Here is a 16903-nt window from a genome sequence, read left to right as displayed (position 1 = left end):
GTGGGTGCTAGCTCTATTAGCTCCAGTGCAGGCAGTTTGGGACTGCAGGCTTTCTGACTGCATTTTATGGGATTGCGCCTTTTCAAACGGTGGAAAGCATCTGTTGTTTTTCACGTCTTCACAGATAATGATCTGCTGTTTACCCAGGTTTAGAAGTAGAAACTAGTTCCAAATCACTGACTTTCTGTGAGCTTTCTCTACCGGATTTTTTAAACTCTCCTTACAGTCGCTAGTTTTTATGTTTCCAGCAAGGTGTGTGTGTGTTTCCCCTCGTTTTGGTCATACACTTGTTAGTTACGTGAGGCTGTTGTCCAAAAGCATGATTATGCAGATAGGAATTAACCAAGATCTTTTTTTTATCACCCAGCCCTACTACAACCACATCTGGATCCATTTTCTATTGTGGACCATTCACCTCACATTTAGAATCCAGCTCACGACTGTTATTAAACACTGTCGAACATAAAGCAAGATCATCTACTGCTAATGGTCTCGTCTTACTGATGTTTGTCTCGTGCCTCTCTCTCCCTTCTCCTTCCAGTGTGGCTCTTTCTTTGGAGGCCAAGCTCCAGATGTTGCACAGCTACATGACAGTCTCCTGGCTGCCGCTGCCCTGCGAGGTAAAGATCCAACACGTTCAGCCCCCACTGACGTTTGCTCCTCTATAACATAGAGGTTTATAAAACCAAGTTTCATTAGATATTCTTTAAAAAAAATGTATAAAGAATTATTTTTCAACTGACCAAGAATGCCAATTCAGTATTCCAAAGTCTCATTCAATATTTCAGGAGCCAAATTGGAAGAAAGGGAAAAGGAAACCCCACCTTTTTAACGTGATTATCACATCGTTGCCAAAGTAGTAGTCGGTGGACTTTAAGTGTCATTAGTGTTCTCTTAATAAACAAGAGCAAAGATTGTTTTTCCCTTATCCATGAGACCAGCTGACTGCTGTACAAACCATATGAGAAAATGTACTTTACTGGGCCCTTCAGGCCATAAAGTCACGCCACACAAACTCCATGACAAAGATCCTCTTGTGCTCTACATGCTAACACCAGGCAGCATGGAAGGACAAGTTCGTAGCAGTTTTACGGTTAACGGACTGTGGCAGTACAGGAATCCCCTTTTTGAAAAATGTTTAAGGGGGATATTCTGTTTCGGCAGTGCAAGCACAAATGAGCTGTGTGATGGCCGTTCTTGTTGGTGTAAGATGGGTCATTCAGTACCGCAGCAATATGTAGGTCATTTCATCGCCGTATACAGCATTCTTGATTTTACACCTTATTTCTACAAGTTTGTAGATATGAAAAAAGACCTCTGGAAACAGTGACTTGTGTTATGCTGCACTGGTCTGCAAAAAAAAAGAAAAAAGAGCTATGAATCACTCTTTTCAAAACCGCAAGTCTTGATTTTTTTTTCTGCCCCACACCTGAGGCGCTTGGGTCTGTAGTATAGTGAGTTAGATTTTCCTTCTTTTTGAGGTTTTTAAGGGCACCAACACTAAAATAGAACCAAATTTGATTTCTTACAATATTACATCTTTTTTTGTTTTCTTTCAACACTATAATTTGATCAGCAGGTTATTTTCCTGATACACCTCTACAGTATTTTTCCAGCTTGTGTTTCTGTCTTTCCCCCTTGCAGCAAGCCCCTCTGGCCCAGCCCGAGTCTCCCACAGCATCAGCAGGAGAGGACACACGGACGCCTCCTGACTCAGGAGAGTCGGACAAAGAGTCAGTCAGCAGCAGCTCCAATGGCAACGGCGACACAGCCACAGGATCAACGGTATATGTGGGCGGCTCGTTGGCCAAGAACAGCTCCTCGTCCTCATCGAGCTCCTCCAGCAGTGGTTCAGGAACGGCAGGGAAGGACAAAACCAAGAAGGAGAAGGACAAGGATAAAGACAAGAAGAGGGCCGACTCTGTGGCCAATAAGCTCGGCAGTTTTGGCAAGAGCCTGGGCAGCAAGCTGAAAAAGAACGTGGGTGGACTGATGACGGGAAAGAACGCTGGAGCTGGAGGTGCCAAGCAGGACGGTGGGGAGAAGAAGAAGGGCTCGTTTAGGGGGAGAAAGGGCAGCAAGGACAGCTCGCCTTCAGCCCACGCCTCAGAGGATTCTGGGAAAGGCTCCCCCTCCTCAGGTAGCGAGCGCCTCAACGGAACGGGGAGCAGCATGAGCAGCAGCGGTGGGAGCAGTATTGAGAACGAGACATACAAGTACAGTGCAGATGTCAAGGTCAGCCTGGGCATCCTGCGAACCGCAATGCAGGGCGAGAGGAAGTTCATCTTCAGCGGCCTCCTCACCACCAGCAACAGGCAGCCCTTCCAGGAGGAGATGATCCAGCGCTACCTTACCGATGCGGAGGAGCGCTTTCGGGCCGAACAAGAGCAACAGCGTCGTGACACGGAGAGGAAGGGCCTCACTAATGGCACCCAGCCACCCAAGAAGGAGGCGGTCTCTATTGCGGAGCTGAGTTACCGGCATTATGAGGCCAAAGAGGAGCTGTCGGAGAACCCGTCTCCTTCCTTCAACCCGCTCAAACCCTCTCCGTTGAGCCCCTCTATGTACTCTGGGGTAGTTCCCATCCCCCGGCCCTCCTTCATAGATCCCACTCCTGCTGCACCGCCCCTCAACCAGCATCTTCACATGCATGGCTACATGGATAGTCGGCGTCAGCTAGCTGGCGGCTCCCCGGTATCTTCCTACCCTGGCCTCCCCTCGTATGCCACGCTACCGCGGCACTGCCCCACGACGCAGGGACCCTCACACCCACAGTACAATATCTCACAAGGCCCCTCCTCCCTGAGTCCCTCTCGCCTTGCGCCCTCATACCCCCCGGAGTTAATCCCACCAGACTATCCCATGTCCGAGCCTGCTGGTGGGAGCTACACCAACGGATTCCGGGACATGCGCTCCACCCTAGACTCTCGGAGTGGGCAACTGCCCGTCAGACACTACTCGCTGGGCAGCGCCGGGGGTTTGGCCGGACTGCAGTCCAGCCGCTGTCGGACACCCAGTTGCACCTACTACGGGCACCCCGAGACGGGCAACTACTGCTCCTACTGCTACCGGGAAGAGCTGAAGAAGAGGGAGACAGAACCAGCCATCCACAGGTTCTGAGCGGACCTCGCCGTAGCTTGAATTTCGTTGAGTGGCCTTTTTCAGTTAAATTAGCGGCTGGGGGGCGGATCAGCCTCGAAACGGACAAGAGAAAGTCAGCCAGCTCCCTCCCGCTCTCGTCGGCGTCACCTCCACGTCAGAGAGTGACGGAGTGTCGACTCGATTACAGAAAGGGCAGGGTGGTGTCTGACTGCATGGGTCACGTGTTAGACTATAGATTAAACTAACTGCACTTCTGTTAAATTTTTGCTGTGGCTCTTATGCAGGTGTGTGTGTGTGCGTGTGTGTGTGTGTGTGTGTGTGTGTGTGTGTGTGTGTGTGTGTGTGTGTGTGTGTGTGTGTGTGTGTGTGTGTGTGTGTGTGTGTGTGTGTGTGTGTGTGTGTGTGTGTGTGTGTGTGTGTGTGTGTGTGTGTGTGTGTGTGTGTGTGCGTGCGCGCGCGCGTTGCAGGCTCTCCTCCTTTATCAGAGTTTAACGCCTCGCCGTTGTCTCCTCCTAGTGGAGAGAATGTATACGGCAGGCACCACACTCATCAGCACACAGTGCATGCACACACAAACACCCAAGTCAGACTCACACTTCCAAACACACAGTGATGCAAGCACAAACAAAAGGCACAAGTGTCTCTGTTGTTAGTCCGTGATAACGTTTGGATCAGTGAATTAAGGGACATTTGAGCGTTTTGAAGTCCCATCATGTCGAGGTGTGATTTCAGCGTTGTACACATTTTACACTTCTGTTACTGGATGCCTGCATCACACGTACCTCGGGAAGCGGCAGATGTAATCCTTTCGGTCGGTCAACATTTGCATAATGCAAATTGCATCTACAGTGCAATGCTAACGAATAAGCGTTCTGTGGGTTGCTGTGGTGCTAACGTTCCAGGTCACAAACACACAAATGTCCATGCGTTTAACACAACTGTCCAGCAATTGTCCATCGTTCATCTTCCTGGCAAAACAAACTCAAACACGTTTTTCCAATTCGTTTATCCATACAATGGATTTGGAAGATGTCAAACCTCTGAAGATAACGAGCAAACGTTCTCATTATAGACCAGGCATTGTAGAACAAAGACGACACGGCAACAAAGCACAGTGGTGAGATACTGATCCCAGAACCTGATCCAGAGTATTTCACATGTTTGTTGGAATATTTCTTAATTTGGTCTTCCTGTTTCCGTAACAACGGATGGTTGTTGAGGCATTTTGATTATTGTGGCTGACGCTGCCTTGCAATACTACACAATACAATGTCAAAATGTCACATCCAGCACAGAAGATTTTGGAGACGCCTGTTAATATGGCGTTTCAAATGATGGTTGTTTAAGATGCTACACAATTCACTTTCTGGGACTTTGGACAGGTAAAAGGTTCTGTACAGCAAATTAAAAGAAAGCTGCACTTGTCTCCAGCTACTGTTTGCATGATGCAAAGTGATCCATCTACTTTTGTTTGGATTTTGGGTCCAACAAATTCTGAAATAACCAGATCTGACTCTGAAAGTTTTTAAATGACAAACACGCTCTGCTGCTTTGGAAAATGTGTAAACATCTTTCTGACTCATTTATCATACAAAAGGTTTAACAAAAGTCACACACCCATGTTTGGACATCTTGGTCGCCCACTGCAAATTTGAAAGTTCTACTGAAGGCATTCATCCCGCCGAAACCTAATCTCTTTTTTGCACAATTTCAAGCACTTTCCTGATGTCCGTCGTTACAATATGTTTTTGCTGTTTATGGAAGTGGCCTGACTGTCGTCCTGTGTTCACCTCTGCAGACACTGCCACCTCTGTTCATGGGAAATTTAGGACCTGAAGGTTTTTACTCTAAAGGATTCAGTTACTGTAGAGCTACAGCATTTTGGTGCCGGCGTCACCATCTAACTCAAAAAATTTCCTAGTGGCCTTTTTCAACATTTTCTCCTTGTGGCATCATCATTATGTTTTACGTTGGAAATGGAAATCAAATATCCACTGCTTGCAGTTCTTACTACTACTGCCCCCTTAAATTTAACACACTAACATGGTTTTCATTTCTGTTCTAGCTATTTAAAAATAATGCCATGATTCCCATTTCAGTTCTGCGTTAAAAGTATCAATTAGTTGATACCAGCTGATGTTCTGTTTTGAGTTTTCCTTGTTTTTTAGTTGTGCAAATCTGGAAATGACTACTTAAATAATTTTATTTTTTATTATTTCCCTTACGGTTCCCTATAAGCCACGGTGAGGATTTTCTTTTGAGCTCGTTTGACGCTCTTGATTTCTGTTCTCTGGCATGAAGTCTAATAGAATAGCACAATTTAGTATGCAATTCACTGCCTTGCCCAGTTGAGGGCGCCCTTGATTTGTGTTTCTTTGAACTCAGTATTTGGAGTTTGCCCTTGTGCCCTAAACACAAACTACAAACAGAAATTACCAAAATGTTGGGGGAGTACATTTGTGTAGTGCCAGTTTAACACTCGAACACTACATTATTTTTTTTCCAAACCGTTACAGATGCTGTTTAATGACGGCGGGCGTCTTTTTTTCTTCTTTTTTTTGCCGTGCATTTAAAGCAACACTAAAGTTCCAATGATCATAAGACACTTCAATCGCACCGCTTCCCAAGAAAACATTTGCCGTGTTTTGTGTGTTGACGTGTTCATGCACTAGCATTCTAATTCCCATCAAACGTTCCCTTTCGATGGGAAAGCGATGCCTGTTTTTAGAAAAACGTGTACATGTGCATACCCTCCAAAGTAATAATTAGCTACCGAAACCATTTTCTTATTTCATTTTATTTTTGCTATGAAATGGATGCCTCAGAACCATGACAAAACAGCAAGACTCCACAGGCTACGCTTTTTTTGTATTTAAGATTTTAAAAAAATCAAAGAGAGGTTGTATAAATATGTTCCATGTTATTTTTGTAAGCCCAAAGTTTTACAGTGTTTTTAAAAAATGGTAAGAATGTATATTGTTGAATACTTCAACAGGTATGGACGATGAGCTTGTAAAGAGCCTGGGTTTTGGGGCAGGACACTTGAAGGCGACTCCCAGACGAGCCTCTTGGAATACTCGAGGCTCCCTCATTGCAAACTAATTTCCTTAATGCTGACCTAACAAGATACCATTTGAGAATTTATATTTATAGTGAGATTTTTTTTAAATTATATATATATATAGGTTTCCTTGTGGAATGTTTAGTAAAGGTGATATAGGATGTTCTTTCTCACATGGCTAATTGTCCAGCAGTCTGGCTTTGTATTTGTTGCTTTTTGATTTGTACATTTGGTTTACTTTTTCTTTTTTCTTTTTTTTCCTACAAACACAAATCCATGCTATGCTCAAACATGGCGGCGACGTTCTCGTTGACTCGGCTTGTTTTCCTCCGAAGCAGAGGAGAGATGGCTCAGAATGAGTTTTGCAACACAACTGATCCAGTATATTTTTATATATTGTAAAACACTGTCGTTTTTCTGTGGGAACAGAACGTTCATCGCCGGTGACATTGACATGGAATACTTCGAGTTGCATGGGACTGGAACTGTTGCATGTAAATGGCAAATCCATTTTTACCAAATTTGTGCATTATTTTGACTTGATTTCTTTTTTCCTGGTATTGTGATCTGTTTTTGTTTTATTTCATTTTTGAAAAAAATCTTTTTAATGTTTTGTCTTTGAGAGGAGTGTCTCCTAAGGCTGTGTGACAGTGCAATCTGGATAGAAAGAACATCAGATTTTATGTTAGGTTATTATTATTATTATTATTATTATTATTAATATTTTTTGCACCGTTTGAATAAATTCTCATTGTATTTCAAGAATGCTATGCTTCTCTCTTTTGTTTCATATGTAGGGGGGGCTTTTGTCTTCCACTTATTTGAAAGTTTTATCTAGATCACTGATGTGGAAATAATTCCATGAAATTATAAATTAATTTCTTGCTTATATTAAAAAAAGTATTTTTTTACACATTTTAAGTGTCCTGTACTAAATGTAATCCTTACATATAGTCCAGCTGGAATGCGTGAAATTTCCTTTGAATTAGATCTGAAACAATTTGTCAAATGACACAAAATTATTGGAAAATTATTGTTATTTAATAAATTAATTAATTCAATTTAATTTATTTCCATCAAAATGCCATGATTTTTTGCATTTAATTGTCCTATGTCTTAGGAAACTGAGTCAAACCGCAAAAAACAGTTGACAAAACACATGACATTTTTCCCCATTTCATGTTCAGTTTGCAGACCAAGCAAAAAGTACATAATAATTATTATTATTATTATTATTAATAAGTTGCAGCCCTGTTTGGAAAGAGCATTATTTTTACATATTCTTTATGTCTGGGGCCAATTTTAACTCAGGTTGGTTAATGTTTGTTCCGTATAGACCAAAGGAGAACAGAATTTCTTCAGCTACTCTATAAATAAAACATAATATCATCATCATTATTATAACAGAACTACTGATACACTTGGAAACATTTCAGTCGGATAGAAATAAAATCAGTAGACAGAAAGAGCTTAGCAACATATTTAATTCTTCATACTGAATATGCTACTGGTGTCATTCTTTATTGCCCTAACCTTGTTGCATTATACATCGATGAATAAGTCCAGCTCAGATGATGCAAGGTCCTGTGTCTGGGACTGTTTTATGTATTAGAGAAATCGGAGACCCTTATGTAATATTGAACAGTTTCCCATGTGGTAAAAAATCCAGACCTTGCTCTATTATAGTTCACAAGGACACCGTCACGCCACCTGTTCGGCGGGACAGATCGCCGCTCAGGGTTATCCACACTTTTCTTCTCGCTGGAAAAGAAATTTCTCCCCGAACCTGCCCTTCCGGGAGAGAGTCCCTTTGGTTCATTTCCACAACTTTGGATGAGAGAGAAGAGGAGCCAATCCTCACTCAGACCCGCTGGAGGATCCCAAAAAGAAAAGGTACTGCTGAACGAAAACGGGCTGCAGTTGGAGATTTTATGGGATTATTTGGTTTTTAGTTTGAGAATGTAATGGCTTTTTTTAATGCTGGCTGACTCTGCTACTGCTTCAATTTGCCTGCGTATTAAGTCAGAGCAAAGCAAACTCTCCTCATTAATTTCATTGACCGTGTAAAAGCATTGTTTCCTTGGAAACAACTTTTGTTATGCTTTAAAATCCAGCTTAAAACCACAAAATGAATAAGTAGATAAAAGTGAGTTAAGATAAAAACAACAGGGTGGATTCAATTGAATTTGTGTACAGGACATACAATGCATTGACAACCCAATGGTATATAAAGTATGTATAGTGTATGTATGAATGGATGTACAGTTTCAGATAAGCCATAATGTACCCGACCTCTCCTACACAAGACTGCCTGACTGAAAGAGACAAAAAGCAACTACTGTAGTTTGTTGTTTGTTGGTGTTTTCGTGTCTCTCTCTTGTTGTTTGAATATTTTTTTAGACGTTTTACATCTGTTTGAGGTCATTTGAGTCTCTTTTTGATTGTATTGCATCAATCGTTGTGCGTGCCTGTAGGTATTTAGGATCTAGTCGTGGTTATTTTTTGCGCCTCGGGGTCAGTTTGCATCCCCTTGTTGTCATTTTGTGCCTTTTAACCGACCTCTATGACCAGAAGCTCTGGATCTGGGGCCCCCCTGACCACTCCGGGCCCCCCTGACCTCTGGGCCCCACTGGCCTGCGCCTGGTTGGCCTGTTCACCGTATCCAGCCATGTTTACAATGCAATAATGCAAGCGATATTGCACTTTTTTTTGAAAGCAGAACTTGTACTTTGCAACTTTTTTGGTACTCTGTGTGGTTCTTTCCACTTCCCTTGCAAGCGCCTGACTCGAGTGATGGTGAGTTCAAGTGGTTTAGGGAAAACTGGCCTCTTTTTTTTTGCTACCTCCAGTCTCTTCTCGGAAGCCTTTAGTTGTTCACGGTCCAGATATACTGGCCCTTTAAGAAGCTCCACTTGCCTTTTTTTTATTCTTCTTCCTTATACACAAGTGTGTGTGTGTGTGTGTGTGTGTGTGTGTGTGTGTGTGTGTGTGTGTGTGTGTGTGTGTGGGCGCGCGTGCGCGCGTGTCTCACTCCCGATGGCGAAGGGAAAAAGAACGCGATGGGCGGCGAGGCGGCGCTAACGGTGAGCACATCTCTCCGTTAAGTGAGTGCTGGTCCGCTGACTGCTGGTGGCAGGTCTGGACAGGGTGTGCTCTCGGGTTGTTTCTTTTTTGTCATTCTGTGTGAGTGTGTGTTCGCGGGACACGGACGCCGTCAGCGCGAACAGCGATGAGAAGAGCGAGAGCAGTTGGCCCGTCCACACGGGAGCAGCTCGTCTCCAGCAGCCGGTGACACGGGGCCAGCCGTCGGTCGGCTTCCCCCGGCGACCGTTAGCTTCTGTTAACACATTCTTCTTTTTCTTTTTTTTTTCTCGCTCATATTTTTTTAAAATATTTTTATTATTGTTTCCTGTTTTGAATCGACTCGAGCCGTCGTGAAGGATGTTGACGGGATCCAAAACCACGTTCAAAGTGAGGCAAATGCTCCCGGACATCAAGGTAAGTTCCCGGCGAGTTAGCTAACTGGCGCTAACTGACGCTAACTGACGCTAACTGACGCTAACTGACGCTAACTGACGCTAACTGACGCTAACTGACGCTAACTGGCTGTATGGAGTGGAAGTTCACCAGTGCTCACTGTCGCAGAGCTTGACAGCCCAGATGCCCATGTTCGTTTTCGGACGACCCGGTCGGAAGCTGTGCTACTCCAGTAGTTCTGTCTCCTTCTGCCGCAGATGTGACATTTTTAGGGGGGGGGAATACTGCTAAAGAAAGGGAGATCCTGATGTGTCAATCAGGTGAATGGTGTAACCCTGTTCAAAATTCCTGGCAATTTGAAGGAAGAAGGGAAGTGTCGTGACTGTATTCATCGCCACCAGACAGGTCCGATGCAGGAGACATCATTTACCAAAGTAGTCCTTTTGCAGGCCGGCTGGATGAGAGAGAGCTGTGGTACCTCCTCAGAGATCCCCCCCCTCCCCCCCCACAGCTCCATCATTTCCACGATTCCTCTGAGGAGGCTATTCAGTGGGTGAAGGTGGGCCGTCTCCTGTTATTTTTGTTCACAGTTCAGGATGCAGCAGCTTCATTGAGGGGAGGGGGGGGGGGGGGGGGGCTGTACGCTGCACAGGGTCTGCTGTTTCTCTCTGTTTGGACAGCCGGGGGAGGGGGGCACAACTGATGTATAGGTACACATTGTCTTTGGCTGCGTGCCTGTAATCAAAGGCCAGTGAGTGGCTGGTGAATCCTGAATCACCGCTCATGACAGTGGTGGGGGGGGGGGGGTGTGCAGTCGTGGTGGTACACAAAAGACAAGTGTCATCTCCGGTGGACTGAACTGCACCGACACAGTTGTGGCCACTTTGATGTGCCGCTGCTGCGAATTGCTTTCGAACCCCGAAGATGTGCTGCTGCTTTTCAAGTGATCAGAAAGATCTTGAGACGATGGAGCAAGGCAAAGGAGCACTCATTGATCTGATAGGCACACATACATGTGTGTGTACACGCGCGCACGCACTCACACACGCACACAGACACACACACACACACACACACACACACACACACACACACACACACACACACACACACACACACACACACACACACACACACACACAGTGTATGAATGTGTTCATGAGTTGCCCGTTCCTTCCTTCTTCCTTCTGCGATCAGTCTCTCTGGCTTTGTGTCGCCTTGGCTTTTTTGTCTCCCCCTGGTTATTTCCAGCCGCCGCAGGGGGAAAACGGTAACAGATGCCTCTTTGCTCTGCCCTCAGGCGGGGCTTTTAATGTGGAGTGGAGTGGAGAAGAGGGAGGGGGGGTGATGTGCGCTGCACAACTTCTGGCGGTCGCCATGGAGACGGCAGTCAGGAGGTAGAAGGGGTTTGAATTTGATCACCTCACAATGAGATGCAGCAGGAAATCAGCGCAGGCCATCAGCAGGTGAAACCCTTGGGTCCCTTGTATCAGAATGTGGCCTAGCCTCAGATATGGTAATGTGCAGTAGTAGGATGTGTGTAGTGTATGCACACAGGCCACCCACACGTTATTGTGGGTTTCACTTCCATGAGTTAAGGCTGCTTTGAAATTGAATGCAATCCTGGACATGGATGTGGACCAGATGGCTCTGGGGTTTGCACTTCTCGGTGAATCTTCCCTTTAAATCACAGTGTTTAAGCCATCCAAACCATTTTGGATGCTATACAATATGACTCAATGTTTATTTTTCATCACCGTATTATTTGTGGATTGCTCTCTTAATTAATCAATTCATTGTTTATTTTAAAAAGGTCAGAAAATTGTAAAAAAGTGTCAATCGCAATTTTCCTGAAGTGACCTCTCCAAATTGCTTGGTTTGTATGTCCGAAATGAAAGCAGCGAATCTGCAGGATTAAGAAGCTTCAATTTGGACATTTTTTGTTGCAAGAAATTACAAACTCAAGTCATATTGACAAAAGGGCCATGGTACATAAATGTTTTATAAGGATTATTATTATTCAGGCATGTCTTGGCTGTGTCTATCCCCCTGAGTTCACTCTTATCTGCATCTCCCAGCCAGCTTTGAAGCACTCGGCATGAAAGGCACACAGCACAAAGCTCCACAGAAGCAGAAATGCCAGAGGAGGGATCATCTGAGCTCTAGTCAGAGCGGCTGAAGATCCAAGCCCGATAGAGAGAGAGAGCCAAAGCAGCATAGTCGCCCACACCTACTCCCACTCCTGTAGGATCCACTATACCAGCCCTGGACCTCCGAAGCTTCTTAAAGGAAGCACAAAAACGGGCTCTTCTTAACACTGGAGCAGATTTATGGCTCCGTTAGAGGACGTATCGATCTGGCAACGTGTGATAATTAACCAGTGGCACTATATTTCACCAGTGAAAGAGTCTGTGTCCAGAGAGGAAGGTTGTTTGTCTTTTTTCAGTGTATTAGAGTCGTGTGGCTCTGGTAATTTCACTCTGGGGAGCCGAGCTGTCAAGAGCAAATTACTTCATAATAACATTTCAGAGAGGTGATAATGTGCCTCTGAAAATGTCCCATACTCGTCATTAGATTTTCATCACTTGAGCCATTTAGCTCACACGCTCACCTGCAATTGAGAGCATGTGGTTTAGACAAATATAGTAAAAAACCCATGGAAGAGCAGGTCTAGATTGTTCTCTTTATAAGGATGTTTACAGAGACCCAACATCACCCCACGAACAAGCACATGGTGACAGAGGCATGGCAAAACTCCCTTGAGCAGAACCAGGCTCTGGGTTGGTGAAGATCCACAGAGAAAGGGGGTGAGTGGGGGCTGAGAGAGAGCGGGAGGAAAGAGAGAACATAGGAGTAATACCAAGACTAGTGATAACGATTTTTATAGCAGTGAGTGTTGAGCAGGACCATGGGGGTAGTAGGTGGCTTGTAATCACAAATGCACACTGCGCAGCTCTTGAGGCAGAAATACCAGCAGTCTATGAGAGAGATGAGATAGCATGTAACTATGGGAGAGAGAATATTAGTGTGTTAATGGGATATGAATATGTACAGATGGAGAGAGGAGCTTGGTCTGCTGGCAGTTTAGGCCTGTAGCAGCATAGCCAGGGTAATCTTCGAGGGAAAAATTTGAGCCAGGCCTAACTAGAGGCTTTATCAAAGCCAGTAAACACAATGAAGCAGCCCTACACTCAACCCTGGATGTTATTCAAGATATTTCGAGACAGACTGAAGAAGGGACTACTCATTAAAAAAAACGATCTCTCCCCCGTTTCGACACAAAGCAAACCAACACAATGAGGCAACTTCACAGATCGCACCATCTTCTTCTATTCTTCTATCTTCTATCTCTATCTGTTGTTGTTTGTGTCTTTGGACCGTTACACATACAAGACACATTTTAATGCCAGGTTCAAATGGAGTCTACACAAATCATGTTTAACTACTGTCCTACTTAATTAAGCAAAGACGGTTTCATTTGGCTAAAGCTGACCTTTGAACCTTTCTATACTGACCTTACAATGCATCATCAACTGCGCTAACGTCAGTTTTTTTTATGGGGCAAAGACTCATAAATCACGCAGCAAGGATATCGATTTAAAAAGCCAGTAATTATCTTGTTTGTTGTGCATCTAGAAGTCTAGACTAACAGTGTTTATAATGAAGCACGGATAAGAATATAATGCTGTAAATATTTCCATGTTTCAAGGGCAGTCTTGATGGAAGGTTTTCAAAATAAAACAAAGAGCTTTGATAGCTGCTGCAGTCATTTGCTGGGAAGTGGTTGAGATGGATTATCATGATAGTGTGCATCAGAAATAGTCACCTTTTAAATATTAAATACCAGAATCCCAAATTCCTTAAACATTAATTTAGTATTCATTCTTTTCTTTAATTTCTGAATTTTGACGCCAACATTTATCTTTTGCTGGAGTTATGAGAATTTTCATTGCACTGTGAACTGATAACAGTCAAGGAAGTTTTTTGTCACTTTGCTTTTGCCTTTGTGGTTTCCTTTTCAGTACATGTCTTCTGTTTCTCTTGAAGCAAATAAAGTTGATCATTAAAGGTCTGTTGCTCAAGTAAAGGAGTTAAGGCAAAGGTATGGCTATCCGTAAAGGGCCAGAGGTCACACACAGTACATTCGATTTATGTTAAAATACAAAATACAAATATCATACATTATTCTTAATGCAATAAGAGGAAATGCTTCAAAGTCAGCTCCATTTAGCAGTACTACATCATATCCACATTTAGCTTTCCTTCACAAGTGAGGAAATGACAAGCACAAGACAAATAAACAGGCTCTGAAACTTACTGGTGAATAGTGTCTCAAAGCTAATGTGTATTTTTAACCCCAACAGACCATCGTTCGGTAGGAGTAGCTTTTAACAGAGAATCAAAATTTGCCCTTCTTAACAACGGATGCTCACGATTCCACTGAGTTCTTTTGGGATGTCGCTGCAAGTTGTGCTAATGCAATAATTGAGCCTTGTTTGGAAAATCCCATCTCTGCCCTTTTTTGTCGTGGCCCAGCTCAGAGCCTTGTTGTTCCACGTGAAATAAGATTTGAAGACATAACAGATTAGAATTTAAGGGATTAAGATGCAGCAGGAGGCTACCGTTCCTCCAGGGCCCCGACAAAAGTTCAGTGTGTTCTGGCGAGTTTCGCCCTGTTGTTGGGGGAAGGAGAAGTATGTTCCAGACCCGGGAACGTGCAGGCGTACTGCAGAAGCCTGGCCACAGTGGCAAGGGGAAGCCATGAGCAATGGAAACTGCAGTAAACCTTGGCCATTGTCCCTGAGGATTAAGGGAAGGAGCAGAGAAGGGCAAAAGTGCGGGCAGAGAGACAGCATGGGGGGAGGCGGAGGCCCTGGAAGTGATATTGTGGGGACGCTGAAGCCACAAGAATTAAAGCAAAAATTAAATGTCAGCAAAAAAACAGGCCTGGAAATGTGTTTTTTTGATTGATATGTGACTCAGAGATTTGAGAGCGGTCCCACTTTAACCACAGTATAATTTGAGTTTACGCCTGGACATGATCTCATTCCCATTTTCCTTATCTCTCTTTTGCCCACTTTACTTCTCTAGTGTAAAAAAGACCTGCAAGTGCAGCAGAAATCCCTGCATTTCACAAATACATTTGCAGTAGGTCTTTTAAAAACCGTCACATTTACTGCCTCCACAAATCTCGTTATTGCTAGTTCACCCCGAGGGAGCTCCACTCATATCACCCTGGAGCACGTTGTGTGCATAGCGGAGTCTGCGCGCAGTGCCAGCCGTACTTCACCTTGTGATTTGCAGTGTTATTTACTTGCCTCACAAGACCCTTAGGTACAAGTTTGTAAGTAGCTCGACGAGCTTTTAGAGGACAGATCTAAGAGACTATGAAAGGAATGATAAAAAAGGGTCTGAAAAAACTCAGATGTTGTTAAGGGGGAAAAGGAATTCAGTTGCGGGTTTTTCGGTGGGTGTTGATGGAGAGAAAGCAGGATACATTTTAAAACCAGATGGAGAAAAAAACCCCAGAACAATGCTCTTGAAGCAACTGAGTCTTGTTAAGTTTTAGTGTCCTGCCATATAACCCCAAAAAAGTCCCCTGCGGCTTTTGCTGACATTGAGCTTTGTGCCTTTTAATTTGGTCAGTTCAGTTGTTGCAACTGTAACCATATCTTGAACGTCTTGGAATAAACACAGTCTTGAAATATATATTAGGGAGAACCCCATACAGTTGGCCCTAAGACTTTGCAGTATAGAAGCATTTTAAAGCGAGATACTGCACCACAGCGAGGTTGTAGCCAACGTGACGTCATTTAGAGCTCATGTTATTTGGATTGAATAAAAACCGCTCTTTGTTTTTATCACTGTGTTCATGACCCCAATAGCGCTGGTTTGATTAATAAGTAAATTCGTGTGGCTTTCTTTTATCTTTTTATCTTTTGACCTTCTTAGATTCTAGTTTATTTACAGTAACTGATGGCATCAGGATGGAGAGACCGCAAACTAAGAATTTCTGCACATGACAATAAGACTTTTTTTTCACCTTTTGATGTTTATTTCTGTTAAAAAACTTAAACTTAAAATATGTAACCAAAATTGTTTTACCGTCTGTTGACATTGTAATGTTCCATCAAGATGGCGTCAGCAGCAAACTGCAGGATCTCTCCGACCCTTAATGAAACAGTCAGACGCTCGCACTTGCAAAGTAAAAAACAACCCGGCGTGAATAAGTGCGACTCTGCTGCCTTTATGCGGAGCAAAGGTTCCCTCTGTTAAATGTTCCCCGTGTGTGTTTTTTTCCAAGGAGGGCCACAAGCATCAAGTCTCAGGTTTTCATGAGCGGGCTACAGACACGGAATTCACTACACTGCAAAATTGTTAGCACGAAATTTGGTGACTCAGTGGATTCGCTGTTATTGTTCACACGTCCCTGCTGACTCGAAGAAACACTGATGTTTCACGATAAAGCCGGTGCCTTAACAAAACAATGAATAACAGTCTCATTGTGGGCTAAACTCCGAAAAGGTTGAGGCTCTACAATGTATAGTTTTCTTGGACGTCAGCTCAAGGTCCCGACTCTATTTCTGTACCACTATAAAGCTCGTTCGCCACCTGTATAATCATGTCGTTGTCTCACGTTGCAGGGGTTTGATTATTATGTTTTTTTTTCTACACGATAAATGTAAATGACCGGGGTAAGAAGGGGGTTAGCACCAAAGTTAAGTGAAAGCATATGAGCTGGTGAGCTCACAGTCTGATTACACATTACAGAGACCTCTGTGGCTCTGTGGGGTTGGAACCGTGCTCGGGCAACCGACTCACGTACACAAGACATCACGACTATCACAGAAGAAACAGGAACAAACAGAGCGGCAACATGGAAACTAAGAATCATGGAGCATTGTGTGGTCGTCTTTGTCTCCTTTGTCTTTGAAAATGTTTGTTGACAGAAGCTGGCAGAGCAAGATTTAAATATAATCAACTAGACCGAAGGTGACGTGAGGCTCTGTCAACGTGCCGCGTGTGTGCTTTTACGTCCACATTCGTATTTCTTGTGTAAAAAAAGATCAACACCGTCATAATGGCTGCCTGTTATTTTTAGCAGGTTACCTTATATTAGCACTGAAAACAGTGAAGAGAGGCCTGACTCGGTGAACTTTTGACACTTCGATGTTTTGACAAATGATACAAGCAAAGTATCGCGTGTTTAGTATGATTCTATCGGCTGATATTTAAAGGGGCAGTAAGCGATTTTGGAGAAAC

The 16903-nt window shown here is 43.9% G+C and overlaps 2 protein-coding genes across 6 annotated transcripts in view; both read left to right on the top strand.

Annotated features, from left to right (window-relative positions):
• Positions 1–6925, top strand: part of otud7b (OTU deubiquitinase 7B) — a 35147-nt gene extending 28222 nt beyond the window's left edge. For both annotated transcript variants that reach the window (XM_035607508.2, XM_035607507.2), the window contains exons 11-12: positions 542–620; positions 1645–6925. In XM_035607508.2, coding sequence (XP_035463401.2) covers positions 542–620; positions 1645–3120 — 1555 coding nt within the window. In that variant the 3' untranslated portion in view covers positions 3121–6925. The remainder of the gene's footprint in view (positions 1–541; positions 621–1644) is intronic.
• A 2250-nt stretch (positions 6926–9175) lies between these two features.
• The window catches only part of mtmr11 (myotubularin related protein 11), a 31031-nt gene continuing 23303 nt past the window's right edge, over positions 9176–16903 (top strand). For 2 of the 4 annotated variants that reach the window (XR_007030219.1, XM_035607510.2), the window contains exon 1: positions 9176–9661. Coding sequence is in view for 3 of the 4 variants with exons in the window: in XM_035607510.2 (XP_035463403.1) it covers positions 9605–9661 (57 nt within the window). In the remaining variant the exon portion in view is untranslated. The remainder of the gene's footprint in view (positions 9662–16903) is intronic. The other 2 variants (XM_035607511.2, XM_035607512.2) reach the window with 2 other exon arrangements.

This window comes from Scophthalmus maximus, chromosome 20 (assembly GCF_022379125.1).
Source record: "Scophthalmus maximus strain ysfricsl-2021 chromosome 20, ASM2237912v1, whole genome shotgun sequence".
In the NCBI taxonomy this organism is placed as follows: domain Eukaryota; kingdom Metazoa; phylum Chordata; class Actinopteri; order Pleuronectiformes; family Scophthalmidae; genus Scophthalmus; species Scophthalmus maximus.
Note: the sequence above shows the minus strand (reverse complement) of the source record. Positions and strands in the feature narration are given on the sequence as shown.